Source organism: Gracilinanus agilis, chromosome 4 (assembly GCF_016433145.1).
Source record: "Gracilinanus agilis isolate LMUSP501 chromosome 4, AgileGrace, whole genome shotgun sequence".
In the NCBI taxonomy this organism is placed as follows: Eukaryota; Metazoa; Chordata; class Mammalia; order Didelphimorphia; family Didelphidae; genus Gracilinanus; species Gracilinanus agilis.
Window position 1 is genome coordinate 322,155,057 of NC_058133.1, and position 23,451 is coordinate 322,178,507.

The 23,451-nt window shown below is 32.7% G+C and overlaps 1 protein-coding gene across 1 annotated transcript in view; it reads left to right on the forward strand.

Moving 5' to 3' along the window:
- The window catches only part of BCKDHB (branched chain keto acid dehydrogenase E1 subunit beta), a 294,285-nt gene that overhangs the window by 76,193 nt on the left and 194,641 nt on the right, over nt 1-23,451 (forward strand). Inside the window, exons 7-8 of the mRNA XM_044676237.1 lie at nt 19,751-19,848; nt 21,343-21,453. Of these exons, the coding sequence (XP_044532172.1) occupies nt 19,751-19,848; nt 21,343-21,453 (209 nt within the window). The remainder of the gene's footprint in view (nt 1-19,750; nt 19,849-21,342; nt 21,454-23,451) is intronic.

Below are 23,451 nucleotides of genomic sequence, written 5' to 3' on the forward strand. Positions count from 1 at the left end.
CCAACATGTACACTTTTCTTTTTCTGTTATATTGACTAATCCAATGGGTATGAATTTTGGTACCTCAGAGTTGTTTTTATTTATGGCAGGTTTTAGCAACCTAAAAAGACTTTGATTTATGTTCTTAATAAAGGGCCCAATGTTTCTTTCCTCCTAGAACCAATGTTTCCAAGCGATCAATATGATATTTAAAATTCTGATAGGTTTATTTGAGCAAAATATATGTAACAGTAAGCCATTGATGACTTATTTTACCGTGTTTTCTTTTTCAGATTGTTAATGAAGCAGCAAAATATCGTTATCGCTCTGGAGATCTCTTTAATTGTGGAAGCCTTACAATAAGAGCCCCTTGGGGTTGTGTAGGCCATGGAGCACTTTATCATTCTCAGAGTCCTGAGGCCTTTTTTGCTCACTGTCCAGGAATAAAGGTATAGTCATCCTATTGATTGTGTTTGATTATTGTGTTATTTTTTTCACTCTAATTTCTATTCATTGGAAATGATAGTATTATACTAATTAAGAGGAGGAAAATACAGGAGGTCTTGTCATCAATATGAACTTAGTTTGGTTGCCTTTATGAGACAGACCGAAGTTTTGTTGTAGAAATATCACCTGAAATAGCAATTGCTTGAGAATGTCACAATTCTCACAGATTTAAAAGAATAAGTTTAGAAACTTAATTTCTTTCCATCATAGTATAATTCCACAATTTTTTTGTGAGGTGCCTACTAGTATCAAGGCTGGACTTTGGGAATAGAAAGGTAGAAAATGACATAAATTGCTTGCCAGAGTCTAACCAAAACTGGATATGACAGAAGACATAAGGTGTTAAAGATCCAGACAAAATGCATCTTGAGATAGAAACTCTAGTATTTTTCAGCTATAATTTCTTATTTAATCCTAGGTTGATCCCTGTGTCTCCTCCTTTCCTCCCTCCCCCTGTTATATTGTTAAAATCCTCAAGTCTTAAATTTGGTTAGACAGAACTTTTGCTTGAATCTACTTTATTTTCTTTTAGAAGGAAAGTATGGAAATGTTTAGTTTTGTCAGTGAGGTCTTTGGTTAAGGTCAGGAAGTACATTCCTAAGCATTTAGTTTTGAAGTACCTCAATGTATTGTTTTTCTCCTATCATATTAATGTCTTATTCTCTTCTGTGGATTTTAGTGGCATACCAAAATTGTTATTTTTAGCTAAGTAGAGATATGTTATTAATGTAATTTAGAAACAGCAGCTTGTGAGATTAGCCAGAAACTAGGCAACAGTGACTTTGTGTAGCTTAGTAAAATATTGACTCATAATAATTTTCAATTTAACTTGAATGAATTATCCAACCATTTTCTCTTTAAACAAAAATATGAATTGGCCCTATTTGAGCAATTCTTTATCTGAGTTCACTGGAATGTACCATGATTTAGTCAGCTTTACTTAATTGTCTCAAAAGTTGGATTCAAGTTACAAAAGTATCATGTCATCAAGTAAGAGTTGCCTGCCTCATAGAGCAGAACATGTGAATAGGGAAACTTGAGGTCTTATCCTAGTTCTGCTATTAACTAAGTATTTGTTGATTATGTCTTAAACCCAATATATATAATCCCATGATTCCAAATATCACAGATGAACTTGATTAGTGAAAGGATATATTTCTATCCCAGCTTTTAAAAAATACATTTCTTTTGGCTGGAATTTAAAATACATACTAGTTAATTTAAGCTGAATTTCACATTCTTCTTAATTAGCAGATATTGATTCTTAAAAGAACATTCCTTTCTATAATTTCATTTAACCAGGATATGAAAAGTACCTAAACTGATCTTAAAACTTTTATTTATTTATTTATTTATTTATTTATTTATTTATTTTTTGTCAGGTAGTTGTGCCTAGAAGCCCTTTCCAAGCAAAAGGACTCCTTTTGTCATGTATAGAAGACAACAACCCTTGCATATTTTTTGAACCTAAAATCCTTTATAGGGCAGCAGGTAAAATGTTTTGCTCTTTTTTTTCCTGTTACATGTATATGAGATATTTGTTAGATATTATTTCACAAACTTTGGATGATGATTCTTCATCATTAGCCTTGATTTTATATTTCCTACAGAGGAAAATGTCTGTTTCGTCTGAAGTTTTCTGTATCTTTTTTTTTCAAATATAATTTCTGTAATAGTTTATTTAAGATCTAATGAGTCATTTTTGAATTTCTTTTTAAGTTATCTCAGTGAATCATCAGGCTTTTCTCAGAGGCAGCATAGAGGAGTGGAAAGAACACAGGACTAGGAGTGGTGGAACTTCCTGTCTTAGTTTTGCCACTGATTAGCTATATGATTCATGTCACATCATTTAACTTTTCTGTGCCTTAGTTTCCTTACTTATTAAACAAGATAATTTTGGATTTAGATGATTTCTAGGGTCTTTTCCAAATAAAAAAATCTGTATATTCAATCATGTTTAATTGAATGTTTATTTTTCAAATTGAAACAATCAACTTCTAAAAGCTTTAGTTAATTATGTAGAATATAAAATGGAATCTTCTTTGAAGAATATTCAATGTTAGAAATAAAATTTCCATGTGAAGTTGACACAGCTCATTACAATTGAAATATTTCCTTAAACATATGCTGAAATCAGTGGGTAATTTAAAACTTTATAAGAAAGTTGCTTACTGAACATAGCATAGCATATTTATGTTCCATTAAAAACTAGATGAAAAATTTTCCTTCCTTCCTTCCTTCCTTCCTTCCTTCCTTCCTTCCTCTCCCTCTCCCCCCCTCCCCCCCACAAGGCAGAAGAAGAACAGTAAGTACTAGACAATGGGGATTAAGTGACTTGGCCAAGGTTACACAGCTAGGAGGTTCTGAGGTCACATTTGAATGCATGATCTCCTATCACTATACTTGTTCAGTCCACTGAGCTACCTAGCTGCATCCTAGTAGAAGATTCTTAAAGGGGGCTATACCTTTAAGATTCTAGTTCACAATTCCCTCTTTTAGATTAGATTTTTTTTTTTGGAATAAATTTGATTTTATAGGCATTTTAAGTAGAGTCCTTATACCTAGATGCTAAGGGGTAAATTATACAAAGAGAACTCAAATTCATTATCATTAATGTATATTGATGCAGACATTTTAGACAAATTCTAACAAGAAGACTACAGTTAATTATCAACATTTTTTTTTACTATTTTCAGATTTTGGAGGCTCTTTTTATGGAAAAGATGGAAAGAGTTAATTAAACCAGGGGGTCCTAAATTATGTTCTATGAACTTGTTTTAAAATATTTAAAAATATTTTGTTATTTCAATATAATTAATCTCCTTTGTAATCTTATTCCATTTATTTTATATATTTATTTATATATACCTGAGAGTGGATCAATAGACTTTACTAGACTGCCAATGTAGGGGTTCATGACATACATACATACACAAAAGGTTAAAAACCCTTCATGAGATGGTAATATAATTGTATGAATTCAGAACTTTTTGGATGGCTGATCTCAAAGAGTAATTAATTGATTTTTTAAAAAAATATTTTCCCAAGGTTACATGATTCATGTTCTTTCCCTTCTCTCTTCCCTCCCTGCTCCCAGAGCTGACAAGCAATTCCACTGGGTCATACAAATGTTATCACTTGATACCTATTTTCATATTATTCATTTTTGCAATAGAACAGTCTTTTGAAATCAAAACCCAGATCATGTACCCATATAAACAAAAGATAAGTCATATGTTTTTCTTTTGTATTTCTATTCCCACAGTTTTTCCTCTTGATGTGGACAGCATTCTTCTCATAAGTCCCATGGGATTGTCCTGGATCATTGCATTGCTACTAGTAGCAAAGTTTATTACACTTGTTCTCTTGGTTCTGCTCATTTCACTCTGCGTCAGTTCATGGAGGTTCTTCCAGTTCATATAGAAATCCTCCAGTTCATCATTCCTTACAGCACAGTAGTGTTCTATCACCATCATATACCATAATTTTTTTAGCCATTCTCTGATTGAGGGATACCTCCTCATTTTCCAATTTTTTGCTGCCACAGAGTTTGGCTATGAGTATTTTTGTACAACCATTTTTATTATCTCTTTGGGGGTACAAACCTAGTAGTGGTATTGCTAGATCAAAGGGCATACATTCTTTTAAAGTCCTTTGGGCATAATTTAAAATTGCCTTCCAGAATGGTTGGATCAATTCACAACTCCACCAGTAGTGTATTAGTGTCCCAATTTTGCCACATCCCTTCAATTTATGATTTACCTTTATTGTCATATTGGCCAATCTGCTAGGTGTGAGGGGGTACCTCAGAGTTGTTTTGATTTGCAGTTCTCTAATCAGGAGGGATTTTGAACACTTTTTCATGTGATTATTGATAATTTTGATTTCTTTATCTGAAAACTGCCCATTCATATCCTTTGACCATTTGTTAACTGGAGAAGGCTTGATTTCTTGTACATTTGACTTAGTTCCTTATATATTTGGGAAATCAGACCTTTGTCAGAGAATTTTATTATAAAATTTCTTCTAGTTTATTGCTTCCCTTCTAATTTTGGTTGCATTGGGAGTAATTAATTGTTAATGCTTCAGTGTCAAAATGGCAATAGATATCCATTGTATTGCCTTCAGTGTTTGTCCTTATTCAGGGCTATTTTAGAAAAAGAACAAACCCAATTATTTCTTTTCTCTTAATTAGAGCCTTTTAATTTCAGTGTTATTAATTAAGCATTTTCTCCTCATTCCCTTTAAGGAAGGGGGAGGAAAAATCTTTGTAACTAATATTCAAGAAAAAAAATTCCCACATTAACTATATCCAGAAATGTATATTTCATTGTCCATATGAAATGGATCACTTCTCTGTCAGGAAATGGATAATACTCCTTATCATTTATTTGTAGGAGGCATGGTTGAATTGATCAGATTAAAAAAAATTAAAGTTCTTTGTCTTTACAATTTTTTTGTTATTGTATAAATAGTTTTCTTGGTTCTGCTCACTTCCTGTGCATTTAACATTTTTATCAATGGCCTGGATAAAAGTATATTCATCAAAGTGAGAGAGATAGCTAATACAGTGGATACAGAGTTTGGATCTGAAAAAAACATTGGCAGGGTAGAGCATTAGAGTGACTACATATAAAAGGAGGAAATTAAATAGACATAATTGTAAAAATCTACTAGGGTACAAAAAATCAATTCCAAAAATATAAGAATGGGAAGACTTGGATAGACTGTTCTAAAAAGGATCTGGTTATTTTAGTTCACTTCATATTCAATTTAAGTCAGAAGTATGACCTAGCAGTTAAAAAAACCAGATGCAGTGTGGGGCTTCATTAGGAGGAGCAAATAATAATAATAACCACAAATAGGGAAATTATTTTATTTTTTGTACTCTGTCTCTTATAGACTACAGCAGTATAGCTATATTTAATGGGAGAAAAAAAAGAGAACCAAAATGAAACAATAATTATTTAACCAGTTATAACAATATTGAAGACAGTAACAAAAACAAAAGATCTACATTTCAAATACTCCTTAATGGTTCTGATGAGAACTTCCAAGTTGTTCTAGCTACTTTTCCCATTTATTCATCTTAATAGATATTAGTAAGTAGCTGAAACCATTTTCTTATCTACCTGTTCCTCTTCTAAATTGCTTAGGACTTTGGTTCTAAGATTGATATAAATAATTTAAAATCTATCATTATACTATTTTTTGGTATGCCATAGTTTAAGAAGAATTGGCAAGCTTGAGAATTTTCAGAGTAGGGCAAGCAGGATGATTAAGTGTCTTGATTTCATGACATATGAGGATCCATTAAAGGAACTAGGTATGTTTAAATAATAGAATAGAAGACTCGGGGGTAGCTGTGTTCAAGCATTTGAAGAGCTGTCATATGGAGAGTGGATTAAACTTGTTCTGTTAATCTCTAAAGGGCAGATCAGGAGCAATGGCTAGAAGTCACAGAGTCCAATTTAGACTCGTCAGAAAAGATTGCCTTAATAGTTAGAGATGTCCCAAAGTGCAATGGCTTGTTTTCAGAGGTAGTGGATTTCCTTTTCCAGAAGATCTTCAAGCACAGACTTGATGATCACATAGATATGTTGAAGTATGGACTTTTTTGGTGTGTGTATGAGTTGGACTAGATGACTGAGGTCCCTTTCATCTCTCACCTTCTCTGATTCTGTATGTTAGTACCAGGGATGCAAGAATAATACAACATTAGGAAAAGAATTGGCATAAAACATCATAAACCACATTGTTATAATAATATCTAGAGAGAAAATCTTCAGGAAAGTATAAAACTCATTTATACTAAAAACCCTACAAAGCACAGACATCATAGAGTAATATTTAATTTGATTTTAAAAGTCTAAAAATCAAAAGGCTGGTATTGTTTTCTATGGATAACCACCAGAATATTTCCCAATAAATACAGAAAAAGTGAAGGTCTTTCCTTTCTCCATAGTTCTAGAAATGCTCATTATAGCAATGAGACAAGTGAAAAATATTAAAAGCTTAAACACTGGCAAAGAGAAGATAACATTATTTCCATTTGAAGCCAACATAATGATTTACTTAGAATATCCCAGGAAATCATTAGAGAAAGTGGAATCATTGTTTCAGTAAATTAGCAAGATTCAAAATAAATCCACAAAATCAATAGTATATTTTGATCCCAAAAGCATAATCCAGGAAGAAATAAGAAAAAAGAGAAATTTTATTGAAAATAATTGCAAAATGCTTAAAACATCTGGAATTCAGCATGCCAAGACAAACTTAAGATTATGTGCAAGACATTAAAAAAAAAAAGGAATCAGAAATGATTTAGAGGGCTGTTTATTGCTAATGCTTGGCCCTTGCCAGAATAATGCAAAATTTACAGAGCTATTACTGTACCAATTAAGCTATCAAAGAGGTACTTCTTAAAGTGAAACAAAATAATTTTTTTGTAGGAACAAAAGGTCTAGAATCTCAAGGGAAGTGAAAAAAAAATGGAAATGAAGAAAGACAAGGAAGTTTCAGCCAAAACGACTTCTTACCCCCTTACTTCTTGTCCTCACATATCTTCTCTAGGGAGAAACCACAATAAGTGACTTGATTCACCTCAGATCTGTAGTTCTGGCAGGCAGAAGTCTGAGGACAATAGAAAGGAAGAAAACAATAATTTATTAATGTCTACTCTGTTCCAGGCACAGTGCTAAGTGCTTTATAAATATCTCATTTGATCCTCAAGATAATCCTGTGAGGGGAGATGTTATTTTCCCTATTTTGCAAATGGAGAAACTAAGACTAAGTGATTTGCCCAGGATCATACAAATAAGTATTGGGGCCTTGGTTTGAACTTGCGTTTTCCTGATTTTAGGCCAAATGCTGTATCCATTTGTAGCACTTATCTGCCTCAGTAGGAAAAGGGAAGTTCAGGTGCAAGTTAGGTTTCCAGGATGGTTGTGTTTAGAGACAACAACTTTTATATCCCAGCCAAATCAGATTATTTCTCCAAATTCGGCATTCTGCTTCTGGGCAACTTTTTTCAGCTTGTCTTCTATACTTAGAATATAGTCCCAATCTTTATCTTTTTCCAAATTTAATTCAAATTCAACTTCTTGCTGTCTGTCTTATTCAGATTTGTCTACTTTTTGCTTTTGTGAGTGTGTGTGTATCGGTATTGTGTTTGTGATTTGCCTTTAGACATGTTCCATGAGGATAGGGACTGTTTCATTTTTGTTACCATGATAGTATGTCATAGTAGATATGGTGTATGATATGCATCTAACCATTGTTGAATTTTTTATTTGAAAGGACCTAAAATGATTTTATATATAAATGATGTAACATGTCCATCCATATCCATATATATTTTATATGTATTATGTGTAAATATAATATATATATATATGGAATTCAGAACCAAGAATATCTCTGAAGAATCTGGTCTATATATGGCTCTTTATATAAATTAGTTTAGTCAGGCGGAATTTAAACCTAACTCCACATCCAATACTTTCTTTATTAGTAGTATCAAACTTAAATAAAATTGGGCCACTAAACCAAACATAAGCATCTTTGCTGCATGTTGACTTAGAAACACCCACACCCATACCCACTTTTTAAACCCTTACCTTCCCTCTTAGAATCAATACTGTGTATTGGTTCCAAGGCAGATGAGTGGTAAGGGCTAGACAACTGAGGTTAAGTGACTTGACCATGGTCACACAGTTACAAAATGTCTGAGATCATATTTGAACCCAGGATCACCCATCTATAAGAAAATATATTAACATTATTTGTATCTTGTTGTATTCTTATTTATTTTGTTGAATATTTCCTAATTATTATAGTTGTCTGAGTTGCAGGCAGTTGTGGACCACATGTTTGATACCTCTTCTGTCTATACCACAGAGGCTCTTTATCAGCTATTTTGAGAGAATGGGAAATTTGATGACAAGTGGGGAGGGGAAGAAGAGAAGTTATCAGGACCATTTTTGGAGAATGGGGTACATCCCCAGGAGAAACAAGCATATTCTGAGTGCTGAAACAGTTTAGCTAGTGAGCAGTTAGAGATCACTAGGCTATTAGGACAAAGGAAAAGGGGTTAAGCAGATGAAAAGAAGTTGAATATAAACTTCAGCTGTTTTATTAGTGTCATTTCTTCAGTTCTGCTGTGATAAAATAATCTTAATGAAAAGGAAACAATGAAGTAATATATTTCAAAAATCAAATGTAAGTGGTGTAATCTTAATGAGATTTTCATACCTTCACATTTGATAAAAAAGAGAATATTATTATACATTTTAATATCATACAAGTTGTAAGAGAAACTTAATAATAGTTGTTTTTTATTTTTCCAACAGAAAATAAGTATTTTTTTATGTCAATATAATGTATATTTGCTAAAATAATAGTAGTTATATTTATTTCAGCACAGTAGCTTCTTCCAATTTGATTTTTTGTAAAGCAATGTACTTTCTTTAAGCCCAAGTTGAATGTATAGAAATAAAAAAGTTGTTATAGATGTGATTTAGATTATTCAATCAAATAATAGTAGAGTATCATTTTTTTGGTGAATTGTGATGCTGAAAATACTATTTGATACTTGTTATCATCTAGAAATGTCAAAAATTTGTCTATAAAATATTTAGGGGCAATAAGTTAGTATTTCTAAAAGTTGCTTGTACAGTAGCAAGTATAGAAAATGGTTATGAATCAAAGGAGAAAATGAGTCAGCATGACATTATCAGATCTAGGCATCTTGTAGAGAAGTTATTTTGATATGTTTTTTGACCTTTCCAGTTTCATTTAATTGAACTATATATGACATCAGTGATGTAGCAGCAAATGACTTTCATCAATGGTTGTTATAGTGACAAAGTAGGTAAGACTAAGAGCCTTGTATGACCTTGTTTCCAAAGTTCCAATTACCCTTTCAGGCAAGTATATTAATAGTTCCAAGGATGTTTTGCAGGAAAAATATTAATTATACATGAATTTTTGAATTCTGAAGAGAATCAAAATGGCCTTGATATATAACTTCTATAGTGATAGCAGATTTAAGAAAACAAGTTTTAGGTTTAAAAATATCATTATACCTAAAGTGAGTAGTGGGGAAATAGCTTCTTAGATTATTTGAATCTGATTTTGTTTGATGTCATTGAATGTATTTTATTACTTTAATAAACACAAGGAAATATAATATTATCAATATTCTCTGTGAGGATTAAGTAGAATTCATCTAAGATAATTTAAATCACTCATGATCTTTTTTTATTTTTTTTTCTGCTCTAGATTTCCTTGTTACTATGTATATATTTGTCAATAAGCCCCATGTGCTTTCTCTGGCAAAAATATAGACTATCAAATTTGAAAATTTAACAAGAAGTTAGAAACAGTTCTAGAGAGGTATGTCATAATTCCTTTACTTAGTAGCTATTAAATTAAAAAAAATTTTAGAAAAATAAGTTGTTTTTGCCAGTGGTCAGAGAAACTACTATGTATGTATTAAACCTGTTAGTCTATCAATAACTTATTTCTAATTAATGACCTGATAAGCTACTGTTCAGTGGAAAGTAAAACACTGGAAAACACTAAATTAGAGTGAGAATTTGTAATTACCTATTTGATTTACTTGGGATATTGTAGAATTCACAACACAAGATATTCGGAAGGGGAATTATAACTTTAGTTTAGTCTGTGTTGATAATTAGCCAAACAATGTTGGCAATTTTCCTGGTATAATATTCTCAAAGACTTAAGTTTATGAAAATATTTAGTTTTTTAATTAAGATGAATATTCTAATTTTCAATAGCTTCAGGACAGTTTTGGGGTTTTTATTAAAATATGTTTGTTTTGTAAAAGAGTAGGCTAAGAATGCTATCACCATGCATAGCTTAGTCCCTCTCTATTTCTTTGCTGAAATTATTGTAATAGCTTTCTTATTGGTTTCCTTGCATGTACTCTCTTTCCACTCCAAACCAATCCTTTACATATCTGCCAAAATTATTTTACTGAAGTGTGGATATGACCACATTAAGCTCTCTCTCCTATCTTGCTCCAATAAATTCTGACTCCCTAATACCTCTAGGATCACATACAAATACAAACTCTTGTTTTTCTTTGAAGTTAGACCTTTTTCTAGATCAGGGGTCAGCAGCGTATGGCTCTCAAGCCATATCTGGCTGGCTCTTTTGAGGGCCAGATATGGCTCTTTTTGCAGGAGCCATAAAGTCAATTTTTTTTCAGGTGCTGTTACAGGAGCGTGCACTGTTATAGGAGCACGCACTGTTATAGGAGTGCGCACTGTGAGCACTGTACGGCTCTCACGAAATTACATTTTAAAAAATATGGCATTTATGGCTCTCACGTCCAAAAAGGTTGCAGACCCCTGTTCTAGATCACCTCTCCTTAATACCTTGATGGGGAAAAAGAATAATCTGTCTAGCCCTAGTGTTCCAGGGGCTGTTAGCATACCTAAAATGTTTTTTCATTTCCTTTCCCATCCCACTCCCTTGAATCCTGCCCTCACATATCTACACACAGTTTATGCCCCTTTCCCCATATACATATGTAAATAAAAGTGCCTTTAACAACCACCATTTATTCTTTAATTTGTCTCAAGCCATTTCCAGAAAGTTTGTTTCATATTCTCATTTAGGTTGTGAGCTCTTTGAAGGCAAGACTCATATCTTATGCTTTTATATCTTCCACAGCATAGTATATAGTACAGGACATATATTTGAATTAGAATTATAGAATTTTGGATATGGAAGGCATTTAGAGATTTTAATTCAATCCTACTGTTCCACTAAAAGGTGAGAAAACTGAATGCTGAGAAAGGTTAAATGATTTATAATTATGTAGCATTACTGGAACTAGAACCCAAATTTCTTGGGAGCCTTAAAACACTTTATAAATGTAAATTGTTATTATTAATGAAGTACTTTAATCACTGTAACCCTATAAGGTGGGTAGTTTATTATTATTATTTTTAAAAACTCTTTACCTTCTGTTTTAGAATTGATAATAAGTATCATTTTAAGGCAGATGAGTTGTAAGAGATAAAGTGACTTGCTCCGGGTCACACAGATAGGAAGTATCTCAGGCCAGATTTGAACCTAGGTCCTAGTGATTATAGGCTTGGCTTTCTAACCATCAAGCTGCCTAGTTGCCCTTAGGTAATACACTTTAAAGGCTATTTTACAAATTAGATAATTTCAGCTTAGAAAAGTAAAGAAATTTACTCATATTACAAAATGGCAGTGCTGGAATTTTTGTACCCAAGTTGTCTTCTGGTTCTTAGATTCAGTACTTTTTCCCTTTACTCTGCTCATAGTTAAAAGTAGAATGTCAATTAAATTAAATGAAAAAAATTGAAATCCTTACCTTCTGTCTTAGAAACAATATTGTATTGGCAATGAGGGTTGTGACTAAATTGAATTTTAATGACTATAACAAAGAAAATGAATTAAAGTAAATTTAGTGGACCATTGAAATGACTAGAAAGTAAAATAATGCAGATGATTCAGTGACTTGAGTCTAATTGATTATGAGATAGATATTAGTTTTTCATAATAATCTTTGATCTCTCCAGAAGTGTAATTGAGGGAAAGTTCCAATTTATAAATGCTCTATATTCTAAAAATTTGGTAGTGAGCCATATTAGAACTCCAAATACATTTCCCCATGAAAATAATGCTGTATACAGATTAAATAGAAGACTTAGCTTGATATAATGGAAAGAATACTGTACTTGGAATCAGGAGACACCTTGGTGTGACTCCTACTCTTGATACTGGTTGTGTGACCATGAGCTTAATCTCTCACTTAATCTCTCAGTCTCAATTTACTCATTTGTAAAATGGAAATAGTACCTACCTTGCTATTGTCCTGAAGATCAAGTGAAATAATTTATTTAAAGTTCCTTGTAAATCTTGAAATACTGAAATTGTCTTAATTCTATTATCTTATTAGGGTCTCCAGCCAATCAAAAAAAAATGTAAACATATACATAACATAGCTAACCATAATATGCACAGAAATTGGTTATTGTTTATAATATTTCAAAGGGAAAATGCCTTTTGAATTCCATATTGAGTTTCCAAAAAGTGATACAACTCTTTTCTTTGTCTCTACTACAGAAATAGGAAGGTGATGGAAAATACCCGTTCCCTTCCCCCACTAGAGAGTAGCAGAAACAGTTGGAACTCCTTTAGCTTCAAATCACCAGAGGTGGCTTCTGGGGCCCTGGGATAGGGGTTCAATTAGAACCAAAGCATTAGGGTCTATGCTTAAATGATATGGGGAGGCAAGAGGATATGGGAAATCTTCAGAGAATTATAGTTGAAGAGTAGGGCTTGATGGCCTAGGAGGGAGTAAGGATGGCTGTAGTGGTGGTGGTTAGATATGGGGGACACCAGGTATGTGTATATATATATATATTATATATACATATAGTAAGATTGGCATTTTCCCTCTTCCCCCTCTTCCTTATTCTCTTTCTTTTCTGTACTTACTGCCATTTTTTAAAGAGTTTAAGAGAATTAAGAGGTGATAGTCTTATTGAAGAGGGCCCCAAGTTGTAGTGGGATGGTATCATTTGTGTAGCTTGACACTTAAAAGTCTCTAGCTCGGGTGATGCAATATATATAAGATTCATAAGTCTAATAATCATAATGTAGTAAACTTTAGGCTTCTAGGAATATGCCTAAATCAGTTTCTTTTCATAGAAGATGGAAATGAAATACTTAATTGGTTTAACTTTCAAGAAAGTAAATTCCTAGGCTATGAGCTAATTATATGAACTGCTACAGTTTGTTTGAGTTGAATAGCACCTATTTGTTATTGTATAATCTGTTCCCATATTTTTGCTAGATCTAGTCTTCCTTTAACATTACTTTGATCTTAACACTTACCTGCTTAAGAATATATTGTAAAATACCTCAACCTGATAGAAAAGAACCTAATTATTTGCTTCCTCCTGTTTCTTTATAGGGTAAGGTAGGTTTTCATAGGTTTGGGTGTTATACCTATTTTGAACTAATTCCAGTAAGACTGATTTAATTATAGCTTACCATGTCCCTCATCTTCTTCTCTTCTGTACTGACTCTTATGCATCTCTTCATCTGAGAGAATTTATCCCCTTCTCTTTCCTTTTTTCTTCTCCCAGTATGTTCATTTTTCCTTTCCCTTGTATTTTTTTATATCCTATATATCCTATTTATCTATTTCTATTTATACTCCTTCTTATAGTCCTAATAGTGATAAAGTTCTTAAATATCAAGTCCTTTCAGTATCTTGAATACTTTTAAATATCTTACATAACTCAAGTATCATATATATCTTAAGTGTCTTTATTATCACTTTTCCAGGTATGAATTTACTCAATTCAACCTTATCAAAACCCTTAATTTTTCAGTTTTGTGTTTATCTTTTTATGCTTCTCTTTAGTGTCGAATTTGGTCACTGAACTTTCTTTTCAGCTCTGTTTTTTTGGGGGAGGGTTAGGAATGCTTGGAAATCCACTATTTCATTAAATGCCACGTTCTTCCTAGAGATTATGCTCAGTTTCACTGAGTATGTGATGCATGGTTGTAGGTAGGTCTAGATGCTTTCCTTTTTGGAATGTTATAATCCATGCTTTCTGGTCCATTAATGTAGAAGCCTTTAGGTTTTGTGTAAATCTGACTGTGGCTCTTTATTTGAATTGTTTCTTTCTGCCTGTTTATAGTAATTTTTCCTTGGTCTTGGTATTTTTGAAATTTTTATATAATAGTCCTCATATGTTTTATGTTGGGGTCTCTTTTAAGAGATGATTGATGTATTCTTTCAATGTCTATTTTCTTCTTTGCTCAAGGATATCAGGGCAGTTTTCCCTGATTATTTCTTATAATATGACATTGAAGCTCTTTTTTGGTCATAATTTTCAGATATTCTGATGATTTCTAGATTGTCTCTCCCGAATCTGTTTTCCAGGTCAGTTGGTTTTACAGTGAGGGATTTGAAATTATTTTTTTTAAATTTTCAAAATTCTTTTGATTTTGTTTTATTGTTTTCTGATATCTTATGGAGTCATTAGCTTCCATTTGCTCAGTTATAATTTTTAGGTAGTTATTTTCATCCTTGAAATTTTATGTTTCTTTTTTCTTCCCATTTGGTCTGAGTTTATCCCCTTCTCTTTCTTCTCCCAGTATGCTCCTCTTTTCTTTCCCTTGTGTTTTTTTTTTATATCTATCCTATTTTGCTTACTCCTTTTTTTCCTATGTATACTCCTTCTTAAAGTCCTAATAATGATAAAGTTCTTAAGTATCAAGCCGTTTTAGTATCTTGAAACTTTTCAGTATCTTACATGACTCAAATATTATATCATGGAATTGTTTTTTTCAGTAGATTTTTTTGGCCCATTCTAGTTTCTAAGTTGTTCAATCTTTCTATCATTTCTTTCATTATTTGATTTTATAACTTCTTTTCAAGTTCTTCCAAGTGTCTTTTGGGACCTGATATCTTTTCATACTTTCCTTTGAGTTTTCACAAATTTGCTTTTTTCCACTATTGTCCTCTTCTGAATTTATTTTTTGATCTTTCCTGTCACTAAAATAACTTAGATTTTTTTCCCTTCGATTTTTGCTCATTTTTCTAGTTATTATTTCTACCTTTTTACCTTATCTATCTGTTGAGGTTCTGCTCTGCACTTGGGGTTGCTGGAGCACTGTTCCAAGGTTGTAGTGTGGCCTTCTCTGGTTGCTTGGGGTAGACCTGGCTGTTTTTGGGCCCCTTAGTATGTACTTCCAGAGGGGTGGATCAGTTGGCTTCTTGTGGGGATGTTTGTGGCAGTTTTTTTCCCAACTGGATTCCACTCCTATTTTCAGTTTCCCTGTTGTCTTCTGGGTTGGGCTTTCCCCCACTCTGTTCTTTTGTTACCTTGGGTCTTGTGGAAGCAAGTAGGGCTAGCATTAACATGCTTCTCCGTTCTTCCTTCTCTTTGCCTCAAACTGTTTGGTAGCAAGTTTGACTGTTCCCCCCCCCCCCCCCCCCCGTCCTTTAATTATCTCAGGGCCACATGGAAGCAGGTAGGGCTGACATTGATCTTCCTTCTTTTATGTATATTCCTTCCCATTTCCATAGTAGTGATAAAGCTCATAAATAATTTAAATGCTTTAGTTTTCCCAGTACTTAATGTATTTTTGAGTTTCACAAGTATCATAGATATTAGGTATTTCGATTATCACCTTCACAGATATGAATGTACCAAATTCAATCTTACTGAAACTCTTTAAGTTTTCACTTTACCTTTTTTAAGTTTTTCTTTAAATGTTGAATTTGGTCATTAGATTTTCTCTTCAGCTGTTTTTTTTTTAGACAGGAAAGTTTGAAAGTCCTTTATTTCATTAAACATAAATTTTGCCCCTGGAAGATTTATTCTCAGTTTTCATGGGCATGTAAGTTTTGATTATAGTCCTATATCCTTTGCCTTTCAGAATATTACATTCCATGCCTTCTGGTCTGTAAGAGGGAAAATTATGAGACTGGCTATAAATTAATAATTTTATTAATCAAAAATAGTAGGCAAAAAAGATGGAAAAATAGGGGATGAATATACTTTCCTTACTTCTCCATTTAACTCACTGGGAAGTCTAGCCAGCAACAAAACAGGAAGAGAAGAGAGTGAAATCTCCTCTTGCCTCAGTTTATCAAACCTTTTTTCTGCCTACTAACTCATGTCTCAGGAGCCAATTGTAGCTTTCTATTTTTCCTGCCCTGCCCCCTGTCTCATGACCTCTTGACTCTATTGCTACCTTTTTCTGGCTGTCATTCTATCCTTCCCTCCAGGTCAAGTAGTGGACAGGAGATGAGGTCATCCTCTCAACCCAGGGAAAGTGGGGAGGGTAGACTTCCCTCACATAGGTTCTTTAATGTAGAAGTTGCCAAGCCCTGTGTAATCCTGATTGTAAGATATTCGAACTGTTTAATTGTTTCCTTCTGGCTTCCTGTAGTAACTTTTTCTTGGCCTAGGAGTTATAAGGTATTTTATTTTGGGGTCTCTTTCAGGAGATGATGGGTAGATTCTTTTACTTTCTAATTTTCCCTCTTTTTTGAGCATACCAGAGCAGTTTTCCCTGAAAACTTCTTGTAATACGGTGTCTAGGATTTTTTTTTTTGATCATTGTTTTCAGATATTCTATAGATTCTTAGATTATCTTTAATCCATCTATTGTTGAGGTCAATTGTTTATCCATTAAGGTATTTCAGATTTTATTTTTCATTCTTTTGATTTTGTCATCTAATTTCCTCATGTCTTATGGATCCACTAGCTTCTATTTGCCTAATTCTAATTTTCTTTCTTGTGTTTTTGTTTTTCCTTTTCTATTTGGCCAATCCTACTCTTTAAAAAAGCTGTTTTCTTCAGCTTCCCTTCCCTGCCTCCCCCTTCCCCTGCCATATTTCCATTTGCTCCATTCTAGTCTTTAGGGAGTCTTTTTTTTTTTTTTTTTTTTTTTTAGTGTATTTTTGTGCTTCTACTTTCTTTTAGCCTATTCTTGTTTTCTTTAGTGAACCTAAAAAACTGTACTACCTTAGTGAACCTAAAAAACTGTACTACCCCGCCTCCTGCCCCATTCCCAGCTGTTGAGTCTTTCTGTTAGTTTTCTTCCAGGGTGATTTTTTTTTATTTTTGTGGACCTGACATCCTTTCATACTTTTCTTTGAGACTTTACATGTTTTATTTGGCATTGCTGCTCTCTTCTGAGTTCACATTTTGATCTTCCCTGTCACTAACATAACTTTCTAAGGTCAGATTTTTTTCTTTATCTTTTCCTCATTTTTCTAGTTATTTTCCCCCTCCACCCCTCCTTTGTTACCTTAAATACTCCTTATCCTGGGGTAGAAGAAGTACTGTTTCAAGCTTGTACTCTTCTCTGGTACTTGGGGTAGGCCCAGCTGCCTTTGTTTCCCACAGTGTGTCTGTTAAGAGGGTGGCCCTTCTAGTTTTTTGTGAGAGAAGCTCATAGCTACTTTGTTTATCTTTTTTTTACACCCTGTGGTGGCAGTTCTCCTGTTGTCTCATGGGCTTGGCTGGTCCCTGTTCTGCCACTTCATCTCAGATATTCTGCATTTTCACTGCCTGAGACCACAAGGAAATGCATTGGTTTTATGCCCTCTGTGCCTTTGCTAACAATGTCTGGTGGCTTAGACTGGGCTCCTTCCTACTCTGTGGGTTCTATCTATTAATGTTCTCTCAGTAACCTTTTTCAGGTAATAATTTCATCTGTGATTTTCTGCATTCTTTTGATATCTTCACTTCTTCAATAAATATTGAAAAATTATTTGTAAGTACCTTAAAATTGAGATTTCAGATTTTTTTTAACTTTCAAAATTCTTTTGATTTTGTTTTATTGTTTCCTGATATCTTATGGAGTCATTAGCTTCAATTTGCTCAGTTATAATTTTTAGGTAGTTATTTTCATCCTTGATCTTTTATCAAATACTTTACTAAAATTTAAGTATATTTCATCTACAAAATTCTCCTTTCAATCTAATAACTGTCAAAAGAAGAAACTTGGCATGGAATAATTTGTTTTTATGTCATGTAGTCACCACTTCTTTTGATAGATATTCACTAACTAATTTTAATTATATAATCTAGAATTTTGCCATTAATATTAGTCAATCTTATTGGCCTATTGCTTGTAAACTTAATTCTCCTCATTTAAAAAAACTGAGATAACATTTTACTTGATCTAATCTTGAAGGACCGTTATCTTATAAAAAGTCTCAGATAATGTTTCAGTAATAGAAATTGCTAGTTCTTTTAGTATAGTGATGGGCAAACTTTTTAAAGAGGGGGCCAAAGGAAAGGAAATGCTCATCTGTCATTCTGTTTCTAAGGCAACTCTTTCTAAGTTTCATTGTATTGTATCCTACTCATTGTATTCGTCAGATTAGGAATAATGTCAAGCAGCTGGATAGAACATTTCAGGCCCTCCCCACCCCCTGCATCTGGCCCATAGAGTTTGCCCATCACTGTTTTAGTATTTGAAAATTTAGTTATCTGGATTTGGTGACCTGAACTCATGCTGCCACTTTATCTCTTAGTTCAGTGTTAAGGCAAGAGATCAGCACAGAATAGTTTAAAGCAATAGAGGGGAAAATAAACTTGGGCAATTCTTTGTGTGAGACCCACTTAAACTACATTATTCCTGGAGCATTTACAGATGAAACTGTAAGGAGGCCAATGGATAGAGGTAAAATGGAACAGTCTTTCTGTGGTGATCCTTTCTCATTGATTACATTAATATTGCCACATTTGTATTCTGCTACTTAATTATCTTATACTATATATGGAATTGGAAATGGCTTTTGGAAGGTTGTTGGAAGTTGAAAGAATGAGTAGATAGATCTAACCATGGAAACAAAGAAAAAAATCTATGCTACAGGAAATCTCAATTTTAAGGTAATTTTTCAATATTTATTGAAGTGAAGATACCAAAAGAATGCAGAAAATCACAGATGAAATTATTACCTGAAAAAGGTTACTGAGAGAACATTAATAGATAGTTATATCCTTATATTTTAATCTTCATTAAATCTATGTTTGACAATGATCCAAAATAATTGCAGAGGACCCATGATAAAAACTGCCATCTGCTTTTAGAGAAAGATCTGATAGAGTCAGAATCCAGAACAAAGCAACTTTTTTTCACTTAATTTTTTGTTCGTTTCCTTCCAGAAATGGCTTAATATGGAAAAATCTTTTATATTTTGCACATGAAAAATCTTTATCAGGCTTACCATCTCAGAGGGGTTGGGGGGCTGGGAGGGGGGAAATAAAGAGAGAAATTGAGACTCAAACTTCTTATAAAAATGTTGGAAACTTTTTACATGTTTTTTGGGAAAAATATAATTAAATTAAAAAATACTGAGAAAAAATCTGTATATGAATGGTTTATTTACATGTTCAGGTTAGGTCTTTGCAGAAGATATGTCCAAGTACTGAAATATACATTTATTTGTCTGCCTTCCTTGGCTCATAATTTTTGTTCTTGCAAAAACATCAACTGAAAATTTAGATATCTTTTATAAATGTTGTATATGTTGATATTAATGGGGCTATCATTTTTTGACATATAATAAAATACAATTTTAATGGATATAAATATATTTAAAATTTTCTTTTAAAATATATTTAAAATGATGAAATTAAAAAAATATGCTTCCTTAAGTAAATATAAAAGGAAAAATTTTGCCTTTTTCCTCCCTCCCCTTATATTTATGCAGTGGAACAGGTGCCTGTGGAGCCATATTATATCCCATTGTCCCAAGCTGACATACTGCAAGAGGGGAGTGATGTTACTTTAGTTGCTTGGGGGACTCAGGTAAGTAAGCTTCTTCTCCAAAAAAACTCATCTTAAGCAACATTTTTCTACTGGTTCAAGGAGTAGCATAATCTTTGTGTCTAAAAAATTGTGGGTCACTAATGGTCATTAAAAGGACTCCTATTGTTGTAATTTAGATGGCAACACATTGCTAAGAAATAATTTGTGTGAAAAATTCACATAAAATAAGTCATCAATGGAAAATATGACAGGAAAAGATTTGGGCGAGCTTTGTAATGAAAGTGAAAGGGAATTCCATATGCTTAATGGGTCTCCATATTATAATTTTTAAAAATCTAAACTCTTACCTTTTGTCTTAGAATCAATACTAAGTATTAGTTTTGAGGCACAAGAGTGGTAAAAACTAGGGAATTGAGATTAAATAACTTGTCCAGAGTCACACAGCTAGGAAGTATCTGAGCATCTTTTACAAGGCTGTATTTGAATCCAGGATCTCCCATTTCTATGCCTGTCTTTCAATCCATTGACTCTCTCCTGTCTCCATATAATTTTAAGAAACATAGATATCAATTCCTACTACATTGGTTAGCTTCCCTGTGGAAAATTTGCAGGAGAATATGGAGAAATGATACCTGGAATGAAAAAGTTGGCTAAATACCCATTGAAAAGCATTCTAACTTTATTTAGGATTATAAGTATAAGCTAGTCATTGTCATTATTATGTCCAAAATTTAGAGTAATTTATACACCTTTCCTTTTATAGCATATAACACTTATATTTTTATTTAATTATTAATTTAAAAAGTTGATTTGGTTGTCATAATATAACTTTCTTTTAGAGGGACTTAGGAGTAGAAAAATTCCAGTCTATTGTTGACATTTTAAAAAAAAACAACCTTTTTAGACAAAATAAATATGTTTTAAAGAAATGGTTTTTCTACATCACTGTTTACTATGGAGATAACTGAAAAAGCAAAAAGGTTTTTAAAATAATTATTTAATTAATCGTATTTAATTTAGTGAATCTGGTAGATTGGATAACATTTTTTGTTTCTAATACCAGAATTAAAGTTGGCATGTTCACCAAGTGGAATTTTCCTTCTATGGAAATATAATTCTTTGTGTATTTTTCATAAGTGGAATTAATTTTTGATGTAGCTCTAATTAATTTTAATTTAGATTTTGATTGCATTCATATTAGTATAATGTTGTCTTAAGACAATATTAAATGTTTTACATTTACTTCATGATTTATTGATCTTGGTTGTAATTTTCTTCTCAAATTATTTTTGTGAAGACTCAAAAAATTATTTAATTACCTAAATAATGTCATCTGTGTTTCCATCATTGGCACATAAACGACTAATGATCCCTTCTGTGGTTTGAATTTTAGTTTTTATTCTATTTCTTACTGATTGTGCAAAAATTTTTAAATGAATATTATTCATGACTGAATGATTAAAATAGTATCAAGTAATTTGAGGGAAAATACCACAGCTTTTCACATACTTAAAATGCCTTTTCCTATTTTAGGTTCATGTGATCAAAGAAGTTGCAAATATGGCTCAAGAAAAATTGGGAGTTTCTTGTGAAGTAATTGATTTGAAGACTATTTTACCTTGGGATGTAGATACAATTTGTAAGGTGAGAATAGCTAATTTTCTTGTGTTACTAATAGGAATGTATAATTGATAACTATTAACATCAAACCTTGGCAAATGTTGTGGGTCAGTTGACAATAATGATTTTGATATTTTTGATATTCTTTCAATAGTTCTCTTGATTTCCCAAAGTTGGCTTATTATTAGACTACTAGTATTAGTATTAGTATTAGACTGTAGTAAAGAAGATAAAAAGTTCAGGGGCTAAACTCACATGTTCTCTTCTCTATTTTTAAACTACATAGACAGCACAGAAACATGTAAGGTTCATGGAAAAGAAGGAACTTTCCCTGGTGGTATACATTATATAATTGATTACTTTTGATCCCATGGTAAATGTTATATCTTTGTAACTCATGCTTTCATTACAATTTTTTTCTTTTTTGGGAAAGTAGTCCTTTAGGTTATGACTACTTGGGTTGGCCTTATTCTAAATCATTTTTAGTATTAAGATGCTTTGCCCTTATAACAGTGTGGCTTAGTTTTCATTATCCTTATTAGAACTGACATGTCTCACAGTTGTGAATTGCTACATGAATTTACAGTACATTTATTTCCCCCAGTTGATTAAAGTAAGGCAAATGTAATGCTCCTTTTTGCCATTTTGTCATAGCAGTTTTGTGAGGTCAGTTTAGGTAGTAATTACAATTGTTGCTCATTCAGTTTTGTTATAGTAAATAAATAATAGAATTAAGTATATTAAAGCTTAAGTCTACCTCCTTCCCCTCTGACTTGGAAATTTTTATAACTTTGATAAGGTACTTCTAAGATTGGTTATATTAAAATTGCCTGCTGCTATTACTGTTTTGAGTCTAGCAAATGGTTTAGTCAAGTGGAGATTTAGTCTATAATTTAACAATGATCTATTTACATCTATTAGACTTTACAGAAGTTAATGTTTTTGTAAATTCACCTGAAAATGTCTGAATGTGACATAGTTATAAATTATTTCTAAAATAATCAGTATTCATTTTTTTAACTGCCCTGATTAAGGATAATTTGTAAGAATTTGGGGGAAAATAACCCCTGCTTCCTTATATTCTTTCCAGGTCAAAGTCGATTTTTTTCAGAGACTTTAACATACTTTTCATTTTTGCCAGAGCCACTGATACCCATCATCTAAATGATTTTGACATAAAATTCTGGGTTTGTAGGGAGGAACTGAGCTATGCCGTAGTATAGTTTATTCCCACACATGCTAAAATTTAAATTTGTCCTCCTTTATGGGCAAATTCCATTCTTTCATAGTGTAGTGGATCCTGTAGATGTGAAGGAACTACAAAAAAAGGAACTTGAAAAATAGCTCATGCTCTGTCCTTTTCTACCTTACTTTGTGCTTCCCCTTAGGACTGATGAAAACTTAAATGTTTCATTTCCCTGTTCACTGGTTCATGTCCTTAGGAAAAGGGGAAAAGGAAAGCATTACATGAAAATTCAGCAAATGATTTTATTCCTTTACCAGCTTTTGTTAGTTGTCTAGGCTATATTTTGTGTGGTCATGGAACAGACTACTGATTTTCATAGTGCAGGTTTCTTACTGGGGATAAATAAAAGACCATATCAGGCATTTGTACAGTGTGAGGGTGAGGTGTATTGAACATCTGACTTAAAGTTTTATAGTACTGTTTTGGAAAGAGCAAATGAATGAAAATAATTTATTAAGCCTTTACCATATAAACATTATGTTAAATTCTGTTGATATTAATACAATAGCAAAACTAATCTTGCCCTAAAGGAACTTGTTCACTTTTTATTAAGGGGAAACAACACGTATAGAGGAGTAATGGCAAGATACAGTTATTTTGGTTTGGGAGTTTACAGGAATGGTGAATGGAGGCATCATGTCCCCCCCCCCCTCCCCCCAGTGGCTAATGAGTTGTGACAATGAAAGTGAGGATGTTTTTTCTTCCTTCCTTCCTTCCTTCCTTCCTTCCTTCCTTCCTTCCTTTCTTTGTTTGTTTGTTTGTTTGTTTGTTTGTTT